Source organism: Elephas maximus, chromosome 12 (assembly GCF_024166365.1).
Source record: "Elephas maximus indicus isolate mEleMax1 chromosome 12, mEleMax1 primary haplotype, whole genome shotgun sequence".
NCBI lineage: Eukaryota > Metazoa > Chordata > Mammalia > Proboscidea > Elephantidae > Elephas > Elephas maximus.
This window is the reverse complement of record NC_064830.1, coordinates 231,361-244,795: the sequence shown is the minus strand read 5'-3', so window position 1 is coordinate 244,795 and position 13,435 is coordinate 231,361. Positions and strand designations below refer to the sequence as shown.

The 13,435-nt window shown below is 36.9% G+C and overlaps 1 protein-coding gene across 2 annotated transcripts in view; it reads left to right on the top strand.

Moving 5' to 3' along the window:
- The window catches only part of AGPAT5 (1-acylglycerol-3-phosphate O-acyltransferase 5), an 89,608-nt gene that overhangs the window by 24,111 nt on the left and 52,062 nt on the right, over nt 1-13,435 (top strand). For both annotated transcript variants that reach the window (XM_049902819.1, XM_049902818.1), the window contains 2 exons: nt 1,069-1,138; nt 7,572-7,687. In XM_049902819.1, the coding sequence (XP_049758776.1) occupies nt 1,069-1,138; nt 7,572-7,687 (186 nt within the window). The remainder of the gene's footprint in view (nt 1-1,068; nt 1,139-7,571; nt 7,688-13,435) is intronic.

Genomic DNA, 13,435 nt, shown 5'->3' with positions numbered 1-13,435 from the left:
CATTTTCCTTTTCTTTCTTTTGTTAAGATATTAATGAGTAGTGTTATGACTAAAAGATAATCTCTGTGGAGAAGATAGATCTAAAAATTTTTAGCTAATTCATAATCTTTGATGACAAGATACAGACACAAAAATGCCATGAGTAAAAATATACCACTGTTAGCAGTAGTTTCCTTTGAAGTCTTTAAAAATTGCTCCTACTTTCTTTAATTTATTATGAAATATTTAAGACCTATAAAACAGCATAAAGACTAATATGACAAACACCTATGTGTCCACCACTAGCATAAGGGACAACACAAGGCTGGTAGAGCTGAAGCCTACTGCGGGCAACTCCTCCCTCCTCCCGGAAACCCGTCTTATCTTGAGCTTGTACTTTTTATAGAGGTAGAAAGATTCCTAATCCTGGTGCCTTATTTCTTACAGGATATGCTTTTAATCTTTAGCACGCCATTCAGAGACTTCTTGTGTTCTGGTTCAGATCTTTCTAGTCTTCTTGCTCTCCTTATCAACTCCCCACACCACACCCCGTGTTTTGCCCGTGACACTACTAGGTGTCCCCAGACAGGCCTTAGACATTACCGCTTCTGTTTCTCTGTTCAAGAAAATTTTTGCCTTCACCTCATCCGTTGAAATCATACCTAATAAATACTTCTTCTGCTCTTCTGTTTAAAGTTCTTTATAGTAAAATGTATGTCGTAAATTTTGCATTATGTCTCATCGTGTACATCTGTCTCTGACATTTGACTGTAGCCTCTTTGAAGGAAGATTTCTCTTATGAACAGTGTTTTATATACTATGAGCATTCAACAAATGCTTGTTGTATTTTTGTCATGAGGATATTGATATTCTACTTTATGATCATTAACCTGCCCTGTACTTTTTTTTTTTTATACTTACCCAGTTTATATACATGTGCCATTTATGGTCTCTGAGACGCCTCACAGAAATCTAAATTTCGTTAATCATGGATGGAAATATTCACAACATCATAATTTTCTCAACTTTTGAAATTGTCTTCTTTTGTATATTACATGTCAAAGTAGTGTTTCTTGTTTTATCTTTTAGATATTGCTGTATGGAGATTTGCCAAAAGACAAGGAAAATATAATATATTTATCAAATCATCAAAGCACAGGTTTGTATTTCATTTGCATGTAACCTCGGTTTTTCTGCAAAAGATATATAGCATTCAAAATAATATTCTTACATATCTAAATGTTCTTTTATGGAAACGTGAATTTTCTATGCAGGTATTCTAACCTTTTGTGTGTGTGATTTTATTTTTTGGAAAGTAAAGAATATTAAAACCGTGAATTTTTCTGGACTTAACCTTGTCTCTCTGTTGGGTATAAATAAGTTATTTTCTTTTTCTCCTGTTTCTTAGGATAGCTCCTTAAATAGTTTGTACATTCTTTCTTTTATATTTGTAGAATTACTTTGTAAGTTGTGTTTCTAGAAATGGAAATGGTAGGTCAGAGTGTATATACATTTTATGTTTTCAATTTTTACCTGCAGGAAAGTTGCACCTGTATGTACTAGTATGTGAGTACTCATTTCATAAACACGGTATTAATGTCAAATGTCTGCAGGTACTTTTGCTTCTTCCTTAATATTCTTTAAGTCTAGCTTACTGTTCTTCTGTCCAAGGAATCACAGAAGACTTTGATCTTGGATGTCGTACAATATTTACTTTAAATTAGGTTAAGGTACTTTTTTTAAACCTTTTATTTTTAAGGTAGTTATAGACTTGGGAATTTGCAAAAACAGTGCATAGCGTTCCTAGTTTCCCTGAGGGTGACATCTTATATAACTGTGTTATAATACCAAAACCAGGGAATTGACATTCATTAAGATACTTGTTAGTTCTCCAGATAATTCAGTCAAAAAAAACCCACTTCATGTCTTATTTCAAATCTGCTTTTGATGCATACTTTTAAAATTCCATATTTACCACCTTAAAAAATACATTACCTAGAAGCAAAAAGCTAAAAACAACCTGATCGATGGTAATATTCTTAATGGAAAATCTCTTTTGTCTGTGGCTTACCTTCATCATCCTCCCTTCAACTGTCTCTTCGTGATTCTATTTTTTTTCAGGATAGCACAGTATTTAGAAAGGTATACCATAGGTAAGGTCCTGAGTGGCGCCAATGGTTAGCACTCATCTACTAACCTAGTGGCACAATGGAAGAAAGGCCTGGTAACCTGCTTTCGTAAGGATTATAGCCAACAAAACCCAATGGGGCAGTTCTGTTCTGTAACACATGGGGTCACCATGAATCAAAATCGACTTGATGGCAACAGGTTTGTGGGTTTTTTTTTTGTTTGTTTGTTTTTTTTTTGGTTTTTATACCATAGGTAAGGAATGGAAAAGTTGAAATGTGTTTTTCTCAATTAGTTACTATTAACATTGAGTTTTGTAGGACAAAAGTTGAAGCTACAAGGGGTTGATGGGGATTTTTATGTATTTGTGTATTTCCCAGCTTTATTAACATGACTGGCTGAGGCTATTTGATGTAATTACATTTGACTTTAGCCAAAAATAGCAGAACAATGCTCATGGTTGGTGTCTGCTTATAATCCTGGCTGATAAGCCGTTTAACTTCTTCGTGTATTTTGATTGTTTCTCCAGGCTCATTGGCCTTTTTTTTTTTAATTACTACTAACATAATCCTGCTTATTCCTGTCCTGCCACTGACGTAATAGGGTTCGAATATCCAAGTTAAAAGGTATTTTGGGCTCCAGGCAGGAATTGACTTATAATAGCTTTGAGTTCCCCAGATTTCCTTCATATTGACCAACTGGTTAATTTCATATAGAGCTTTCTTTCTGTAACAGGATTTCTTAAAATTCTGTGTTCCATGTTCTGCCAACTTTTCTTTTTACAGGTTTCATTGAAAGCTTGAGGGAAGAAAAAATGCATTTTTATGTTTAACCAAACATGGTTATATTGTGGCCTAGAATGCATTTCCAACTTATTTTTAAAAAGCAAATAAACTCACTGCCGTCAAGTCGATGCCGACTCATAGCGACCCGTGTATCTTAAAAAATAATTATTCCAAGAAGATAAGCCAAATCTGTTATTTAGCTTTGTACCCCAAATACGTCCCAAGGTGTACTTTAGCCTGAGAACCATACACTTAGTTCTCAGAACTTGTTCAGAGTTTGTTTACTTTTCCATTAAGTGTAGTTATGACAAGTTCTATTGTATGGTTCCAAAGACGTGGTTAGAAATAACATGTATTTGTCAGTAATTGTTAATCTGATTCAAATTAGAGGGAAGGGAATAGCAAGAGGCCCTCCACAGGAAGTTGTATACTTTAGAGAAAAGTGATAGTTGATGGATAACCCAGTAGCATAGGTATTTCAAAGTGATAGACATCACTGGAAGGGATCTTTTAAGGTAGGGGGAGAAATCTTGTAGGCACACACTATTTAAAGGGACCCATGATAAAACATATATATCGTAATTATAACTCTTAAAAGCTAACTTGTAAACGGTAGTCTCTGATTGAGGTATTAAAACAAAAATCATATTAAGCCAGTAATAGAAATTGGTTGAAGTTTACTTAATATATGATTTGCAAAGTGGGATAACAAATGTTCCAAAGAGGAAAGAACTTCCAAAGATTCTTATATCCCATCTTATGGACACTGCCATAGAAATAGGGTAGAACAGTGTTTCTTTAATAACAACGTGCCCTAAACGCAGCTTCTAGGCTGACCTTGAAGCTTGCTTTTTGAAACTGACTACATATAGATAATTCTTGAAAAGAACATAATGTCCAAGGCAGAAGAGTCTTTACTACTTAGCTAGACTGTTGTTTGACTTCGAGGTGGCTTTTAGGAGACCAGTTCCTTCAAGACTCAAGGTTCAAGGATCATCTCAGGCAACAGCTTCGGTGGGTTACTCCCTCCGACCTCCACAGAACCTTGGAATCTGGACTCCGTGAAAATTAAAACCTGTATCTCAGAAGATATACACAGTAATTGAGAAAATATTTATCCAAAAATGTTAATTTTTAATGTTTAAATAGTTAAATATCCTTTGAGTTATTTTACTGTCTAGAAATTCTAACTTCTAAAGAATTTCACACAGCTGAAAGCTAATCATCCTATAATCTTATGGAAAACGGTCCCCTCTGCTTAAAACTTCATGGTTACTCCTTTAATTTTCCAGGTTTTATTTCCCACAGTTTTTTTTTAAACATTTTCCTCATAAAACTAATTCACTCCTTTTCTTATTTCTGTGGTCCAGAATACCCTTCTGATTTTAGGGATATGTTCTTTTCACAGATTCTTAGCAATTTGTTTTTCAAGTATTGCAGCCTCCCAGTTCATCCATTGTAGATACTCTTGGTGTTCCTCAAGCTAAAAGAACTGAAGAAAAAATTCAAGCCTCAAGTTGTAATAGTGAAGGATTCTGTGGGGAAAATATTAAACGACACAGGAAGCATCAAAAGAAGATGGAAAGAATACACAGAATCATACCAAAAAGAATTAGTCAGTGTTCAGTCATTTCAAGAGGTAGCATATGATCCGGAACTGGTGGTACTGAAGGAAGAAGTCCAAGCTGCTTTGAAGTCACTGGGGAAAAACCAGGCTCCAGGAATTGACAGAATATCATTTGAGATGTTTCAACAAATGGATGCAGTGCTGGAGGTGCTCACTCATCTATGCCAAGAAATTTGAAAGACAGCTACCTGGCCAACCAACTGGAAGAGTTCCGTATTTATGCCTATTCCCAAGAAAGGTGATCCCACCGAATCCAGAAATTATCAAATAATATCATTAATACCAACGCATGCAAAATTTTGCTGAAGATCATTCAAAAGCCGCTGCAGCAGTGTATCAACAGGGAACTGTCAGAAACTCAGGCCAGATTCGGAAGAGGATATGGAACCAGGGACATCATTGCTGATGTCAGATGGATCCTGGCTGAAAGCAGAGAATACCAGAAAGATGTTTAACTGTATTTTATTGACTATGCAAAGGCATTCGACTGTGTGGATCATAACAAATTATGGATAATGTCGCAAAGAATGGGAATTCCGGAACACTTAATTGTGCTCATGAGGGACCTGTACATAGATCAAGAGGCAGTTGTTTGAATAGAACAAGGGGATACTAAGTGGTTTAAAGTCAGGAAAGGTGTACGTCAGGGTTGTATCCTTTCACCATACCTATTCAGGCTGTGTGCTGAGCAAATAATCCGAGAAACTGGACTATATGAAGAAGAACAGGGCTACAGGATTGGACGGAGACTCATTAACAACCTGCGTTATGCAGATGACACAACCTTGCTTGCTGAAAGTGAAGAGGACTTGAAGTACTTACTAATGAAGATCAAAGACCACAGCCTTCAGTATGGATTACACCTCAACATAAAGAAAACAAAAATTCTCACAACTGAACCAATAAGCCGCATCATGATAAACGGAGAAAAGACTGAAGTTGTCAAGGATTTCATTTTACTTGGATCCACAGTCAACATCCATGGAAACAGCAGTGAAGAAATCAAAAGACACATTGCATTGGGAAAACCTGCTCCCAGGGGACCTCTTTAAAGTGTTGAAAAGCAAAGACGTCACCTTGAAGACTAAGGTGTGCCTGACCCAAGCCATGGCATTTTCAATCACATCGTATACATGTGAAAACTGCACAGTGAATAAGGAAGACCGAAGAAGATTTAACGACTTTGAATTGTGGTGTTGGCGAAGAATATTGAATATACCATGGACTGCCAGAAGAACGAATAAACCTGTCTTGGAAGAAGTACAACCAGAATGCTCCTTAGAAGCAAGGATGGCCAGACCGTGTCTCACATACTTTAGACATGTCAGGAAGGATCAGTCCCTGGAGAAGGACATCATGCTTGGTAAAGTGGAGGGTTAGCGGAAAAGAGGAAGACCCTCAATGAGGTGGATTGACACAGTGGCTGCAACAATGGGCTCAAGCATAATGATTGTAAGAATGGTGCAGGATGGGGCAGTGTTTCGTTCTGTGGTACGTAGGGTGACTATGAGTCAGAACTGACTCAACAGCACCTAACAACAGCAACAAGATACTAAAAAATTCTCCTTCAAGTTTCATTTTTATCAACTTCATTCTCATCTAGAGATTGGGTAGTTGGCAGCCCTTTCAAATCCAAATCTCTCTGGTCTTCACGACCCTTTACTGTTTGCCGTCTTAATTTCATTTTATTGTCTTTTATTCTATTTAAACTATCTCCTCTGTTTTACAACCTCTGCACACATTTTGACAGGAGCCCTGGTGGTGCAACAGTTAAGCACTCGCTGCTGTCTGAAAGGCTGGCGATTCAAACCTACCCAGCAGCTCCATGGGAGAAAGACCTGAGGATCTGCTCCCATAAAGAATATACCCCGTCTGTCATATGGAGGCTCTATGGGTCAGACTGTACTCAAGGCTGTCTGTCATATGGAGGCTCTATGAGTCAGACTGTACTCAAGGCCGTCTGTCATATGGAGGCACTATGGGTCAGACTGTACTCAAGGCCATCTGTCATATGGAGGCTCTGTGGGTCAGACTGTACTCAAGGCTGTCTGTCATATGGAGGCTCTATGAGTCAGACTGTACTCAAGGCCGTCTGTCATATGGAGGCTCTATGAGTCAGACTGTACTCAAGGCCGTCTGTCATATGGAGGCACTATGGGTCAGACTGTACTCAAGGCCATCTGTCATATGGAGGCTCTGTGGGTCAGACTGTACTCAAGGCTGTCTGTCCTATGGAGGCTCTATGGGTCAGACTGTACTCAAGGCCGTCTGTCATATGGAGGCTCTATGGGTCAGACTGTACTCAAGGGCACACAGCAAAGAGCATGTTTTGCCGGTTCCTGTTTCTTTGTTTTGGCGAGGACCGCTCCCTCTGTTTGGAATTTCTTCTTTTGTTTGAAAGCTCAACTAATTTCTTCTAGGAAATTTTTGTTCTTCTTATCAGCTCATGCCGCCTTATTCTTTTTTGCTGAAGTTTTACAACGTATATATAGATTATAATTACTAGCAGCCCGTGTGTATGTTCTTTGGTTATCTGAGAAACATATTATCTGCTTAGCACAATTTTAAGCTTCTTAAGACCTTTGTTTTGAATGTTGTCGTAATATTGTATCCTAAAACTGACTAAAAGGATGAAGTATTTGCCTCTAGTTGAGTGTATTAGTATACATGGATTGCTTAGTTGTGCGGATTTCATTTTGCTACTTTTTGCTTATAATTTCCTCTTTTTCTTTAAAAAAGAAAACTTGTTTATGTCTTCTAGATTTAAGAAGTAGACAAGCTTGTGTCTCGTTCATGCTGCTTTTGGGTTACTTGGTGCTTTGTGACTTTTGTATTTTATCCTTTAAGTAAAAAGCCCTTCCAGAAATGCAAATAAACATGTAGTTTTTAAATATCTGGGGGTAATTTAAAATAATTTTTAACATTCTAATTACAGTATTTTAGAAGTGTATTCCTAATACAATACTGTGAAGAAGCTTTGTGTCCTCTGAAGGAATACTGAAGCTCACGTAAGAGGCGTTTATGCACTGCTTCGTGTGGTTCTCTCTTTACAGTGGACTGGATCATCGCTGACATTTTGGCCATCAGGCAGAACGCTCTTGGACATGTACGCTATGTGCTAAAAGATGGATTAAAATGGCTTCCACTCTATGGGTGTTATTTTTCTAAGGTGATCTTTTCCATATTTTTTTCTTTATATATTGTAATCTATAAGAAAGTTTTATATTTAACAATTTAACTTGCCTTTTACACAAATGTATAATTTTTTGGTTTACTAGCCTATTCTAAATTGAAGTAACTTTATTTGGTATTTTTAATAGCTGTATTTTTATGTATATGTTTGATTACTCATTTAAATTGCAGAGATGCAAATGTACAAAAGTGTACGGATAGAACATTTAAAGGCTTAGAATTCGATAGATGATTACCTTAAGAAACTAATGATAAAAGAAGTAATTATGATAAAACTAATGATAAATGATAAAACTAATGATGAAAGTACAAGTAATGACCTGTAAGATATAAAAGGAGCCCTGGTGGCGCAGTAGTTAAAAGCGCCGCCGCTGACCAAGAAACCTACAATTCAGGTCACACCAGCTATCTGTGGAAACCTTACGGGACAGTGCTGCTCTGACCTGTAGGGTCACTGTGCGTCAGAATTGACCAAAGAGCAGTGGGGTTTTTTAAGGTATTTAAAAAAAAAAAAATAGTGAGCTATATATGTAAAGTGCTTAAATGTCAAGCACGTAATATTTAATACATAATTTCCCAAGATGCCTTTTAAAATGATACAGTGAAACCTGTGAGAACCAGAACTTGACTGGACTGCCTTGTCTTTCTGGATCTCTCAAGTTTTCCACCTTTGACAGGGTGCAGCCTTACCACTTTTCTGTTGCCCAGCTTAGTGGAAAATCTATGAGTTTTCCTTCTCTGACGAGTTTCCACCTTACAGAGGTTCCATCTTTTGCAGGTTTTATTGTATGATAGCCTTCAGGTCAGAAACTGCACATAACGTGCTCTTTTATGTTAAGAGGAAGATTATTAGCATTTTTCTACACCTTTCGGAATGTGTAAAATTATCTGAATATAATTTTAAAAAATAAGTGAAATTTGTATGGTAGTCATGCTTTTTATAAGACTTTGAAAATCAATTAAAGAAGAAAGGCTAAAATTATGGTGAACGCTCAAAATATATAAATTTAAAAGACATCTCATGAACAGGAGAGACCACTACCACCAATTCATCTTATTCATCATTGTTTGTCATGTTTAAATTAGGGTACTTGAATGCTTATTTCCTTTTTTCTCCTGTTTTGTTTTAAAGGAAAATGGAATTCGTATGTATCTTTATGAAAACTATTTTAAGCTACTGAGTACTAAATAAAAATGGCATAGATTATTAAGCTGTGAACTTTATGTCAAGAAGTTAATTTTTCATTTGAAAAGACTTGTTTTTCACACTTAATTTGTATGAAGCAAAAATGCTTTTTACAAAAAGTTATTTATAAAGGGACATTTGTATTTCTTGTAACTGTTGTATGTGTAAATCACCAGGTATTTTATATGTATAGAAAATGCATATAAACATATAGGTATTTAGAAAACCAAACATTTGTAAGCTATGAGTTTGTGAACAGTGTAAGTTGTAGTTTAGCTTCAGATTACGTAACGGTTCTACTTGCTGCAAGAAAACACAGGAGTCTTGGTGAGCTGATTGTTGTCGTCGTTGTTTAAGTTAGGTAGAGAACTTCTGTTCATAAAGCCCTGTGAGGATAACTGGAGATATTCCTCACAGCTATTCTTGACGTCTCGCTTAATCACTGATGTTATTTATAACCATGCATCTGTTTTATTCTTGTGCCATAAAGCTTGATGGTGTTTTAAGTAGATCACAATTGAGTGTTAAATAATATATGAATTAAGAATGATATTCTTGTCTTCAGAGAAAGGGATACTCTTACACTAGTAATATTTAAAACAGAATATTCTGGTCTTTATTAGTCCTTTCTATAAAAGGATGAACATAACCATAAAGTTTAAATGATTCGATAGCAAATATAATTAAGGAAACAAGGAAGGCTTGACATTTTAAAGTAGTAGAAGAAATGTATTTTGTCTTAGACTTTGTTGCTTCAGTGCCACGATCCAAGAACTCCAATGGAGTAAAGTTTTTGACGTGGAGGGAAGAGTATTTATGAATAGATTCTGTAACATTTTGGAATTCTAAAAGGGATGATGGAATAAGATGCCAAAAGCACCTTTTGGATAAGAAGGCAGTTTACACCCCAGAATCCCAGCCAGGTGCTTTATTTCTCAATTTCCTTTTTTCCCCTTCATTTCCATTTTACTAGGATCCTTTCTGTCTCTCCTCTCCTTGACCCTCTCAAACCCAAGACAAGACTGGGTAATGATTTTATGGGAATTACCTCAGAGTGTAACTCTTTAAGTATAAGTCAGAGAGCCAAATGAGCACAGGAACTCTGTAAGATTATAAAAAAAAATTATAATGGTTTTTATTATTGTCCCTGTCAGCTCTCATTTTTTTGCATTTAAGAATTAAATTAGATCTTTTTCTAAGGATAAAGGTCTCAGACCAACTTCAGAAGTTTTTTAATTACCCATTTTACTAATTTAAGATTAAGCTAAACCTTTTATGATTACTCTGTAATAATCCTAACCCAAAGCCAAAACAAAGCCTGTTGCCATTGAGTAGATTTTGACTCACAGTGACTAAAGGACAGAGTAGAACTACCTCATAGGGGTCCAAGGCTGTAATCTTTACGGAAGCAGACTGCTGCATCTTTCTCCCATGGAGCGGCTGTTGAGTTCGTACCGCCATCCTTTTGGTTAGCAGCTGAGTGCTTAATCTCTGCACCACCAGGGCCCCTTTAGTAATCCTAGAGGCTCCTAAAGCTGATCGGAGCTTTAAAAAACCAGGGGAATTTTGTAGCTTCATTTGTGCCCGACTGCCCACAAAGTGTAACATCAAGGGCCCAGCGAATTTTACTTCAGTGTTTGAACGAAATTCCCTGTCCTTTATTCACCTGGGAGAGAGGATCAAAACATGGTGAGTGTGCTCACAATCTACCCAAACTCCTAGTGTTGGTGAGAGGCACTGATGGGCTGTGATGAAATTAAAATAGAATTGGCAACTACAGCTTTCAATCAACAAAGATACTTCTTTATGGGTGTAGTCCCCACACCCAAAGTCACAGCTGAGCCCTATGTTTCAACTTCCGAAACTTCTCTCAAATCCTTTACTTCTATTTCAGTACTCTTAACACTGGTTATCAGCTTCCTCGTTTATTACATTAGCTTCCTAAATGGTCTTTCTACTTCCAGATTTTTTCTTCCCTGAAAATTTTCTTTTTCTCTTTTTTCATTGCTTCCCAAACCAAAAATTTAGTCAATCCACTTACCTGCTGAAAATTTTATGTCTTCCACCTTCATAAAATCCAAATCCCCTTGCTTATCATTCATCTACCTTTCTAGCCTAAGTGTAGTTCTCACCCGCACATGCTTGATTTGAGCTAAAGGTAAATGCCTTTTCTACTTTTTCCTTAACGGTCCAGTTTAGGTGCCATCATGAAATCCTGAGTCTGGCAAGTTACTCCTTCCTCTACCCTACTTTTGTTTTTGATTGTCTTTACTCCAGTCTCTTGGTTAGCAGCTGTAGATCTTAACCACTGCATCACCAGGGTATCCATCTTTACTCTAGCCCTTACCAGATTCTTTCTATATTATACTTGTGTACATATCTGGCTTCCCTAGGAATCTGTAAGTTCCTTAGGGAAAGATACTTCGTCTTCGTTTCTGTAACTTCTGTATACCTCTGTATGAGAAAACTCTCTCTCTTTTTTTTTAATTAAAATAGACTTTAATAAGAAAGTTAAATGACAGGAAGGAAATAGTACAGAAAGAATAGTCGTGATACCTCTAAAAACTTGAAGAAATGTTACATTAGAATATGTACATTCTGTGGTCTTTATTTTTTAAAAGTTGATGAAAAATAAATTTATCCTCATCATTCATTTCTTTATTTCGGTGGAAGTGACATAAATTCTACAGAATACTTTGAGTTTCTTTTCTGCACTCAGTTAGCCAGCTCACTGGATGTGGGACCATGACTAGAGGTCAAAGCCACTGAGCTTCCTTGCCTGTACCCTGTGCATCTTCATGCTTTCTTCCGTTCTCTCTTCATCCATTTACTTTTACTCCCTGCTGCATTCTTAAGACAAAATCAAACTCAGTCAATTTATTTTTAGGTGAGTTCAAATTAGTACCAAAAAACCAAACCAAACCCATTGCCATTGAGTCGATTCCAAGTCATAGTGCCCCTGTAAAACCCGTTGCCGTCGAGTCAATTCCGATTCATATAGGGCACGGTAAAACTGCCCCATAGAGTTTCCAAGGAGCATCTGGGGGATTCAAACTGCCAACCTTTTGGTTAGCAGCCAGACTGTTAACCACTGCACCACCAAGGCTCCAGGAACACAAATAATACACTGACTTGATGCAAAGTTTTAATGAAGTGTACTTAGAAGTTTAAAGTTAATTTGTTTTTTTTTAAAAAATTAAAAATAGCCTTTTTTATATATGAATTTTATTTTTTTGGTGAAAATATATACAGCAAAACATACACTAATTCAATGACTTCTGCGTGTGTAATTCGGTTACACTGATTCCATTCTTCAGTAGCGCGGCCATTCTTGTTGTGCTTTTCTAAATTATTCTACCACCATTAAGATAACCTCACAACCCCTGAGCGTCTCATCTAACCTTTGGAGTTGCTGTTGTCAGTTCGATCTCAAATAGATAATTCTTTAAAAGAGCACAGGGCTCAAGGCAGACATTCTTTGCTTATTAAGTTAAACTATTCTTTGGTTTAAAGATGACTTCAGGGGATAGTTTTGGTTTAAGGTTTAAAGATTATTTCAGGGAGTGGTTTCAGAGCTTTTAGTCCCAAAGGATCCAAAAAGTCTGGATTCCATGAGAATTTGAGATTCTTTTCCACATTTTTCTCCCTTTTGGTCAGGATTCCTCTCTGGAATCTTTGATCAAAACTTCCTGCAGTGGTTGCCATGCACCATCCAGTTCTGGTCTCATGGCAGAGGAGGCAGTTGTACATGGAGGAAGTAGACATGCATTACAGTTCCTCCTCCTCTTCCTGTCTCTCCTTCTTCCTCTGCTGCTCCAGGCGAATAGAGACCAATAAAAAAAATTTCTTTATTGATTTTTTTGATACTTTATCTTTTAGAGCAGTTTTATGTTTACTGAAAAATTTCAAAGCAAGTACAGAGAATGCCCATGTACCCTTTCTCCCTTCTGTACACCATTTTTTTCTATTATTAATATCTTGATTTAGTGTGGTACATTTATTACAATTGATAAACTGGTGTCAATACATTATTATTTTTAACTGAAGTCCATAGTTTGCATTAGGGTTCACTCTCAGTTTTGTACAGTCTTGTGGGTTTTGACAAATGCCTAATGCCATGTATTCGCCGTTCCAGTATCACACAGAATGGTTTCACAACCCTTAAAACACCCTGTGATCCACCTGCTTCATCCCTCCCCACCCCAGGCCCCTAGAGATTAACTTAATTTCTACAAAAGTGCCACATAAATATCTGTAAACCACCCAAAAACCAGAGAAGAACTGCCCCATAGAGTTTCCAAGGAGCGCCTAGGTGGATTTGAACTGCCGACCTCTTGGTTAGCAGCCATAGCACTTAACCACTACGCCACCAGGGTTTCCGTAAATATCTGTAGCTGGGTCGGTATTTCAGATCCCTAAAGATTTCGAGTATTGATGTTTTAAGGACACTTTTTAGTGGTTTCTATAATAAGCCAGTGGAAGCATTGTGAGCTAAGATCTATCCAGTTGATCAAATTTTCTATTTTAAAAAATGTATTT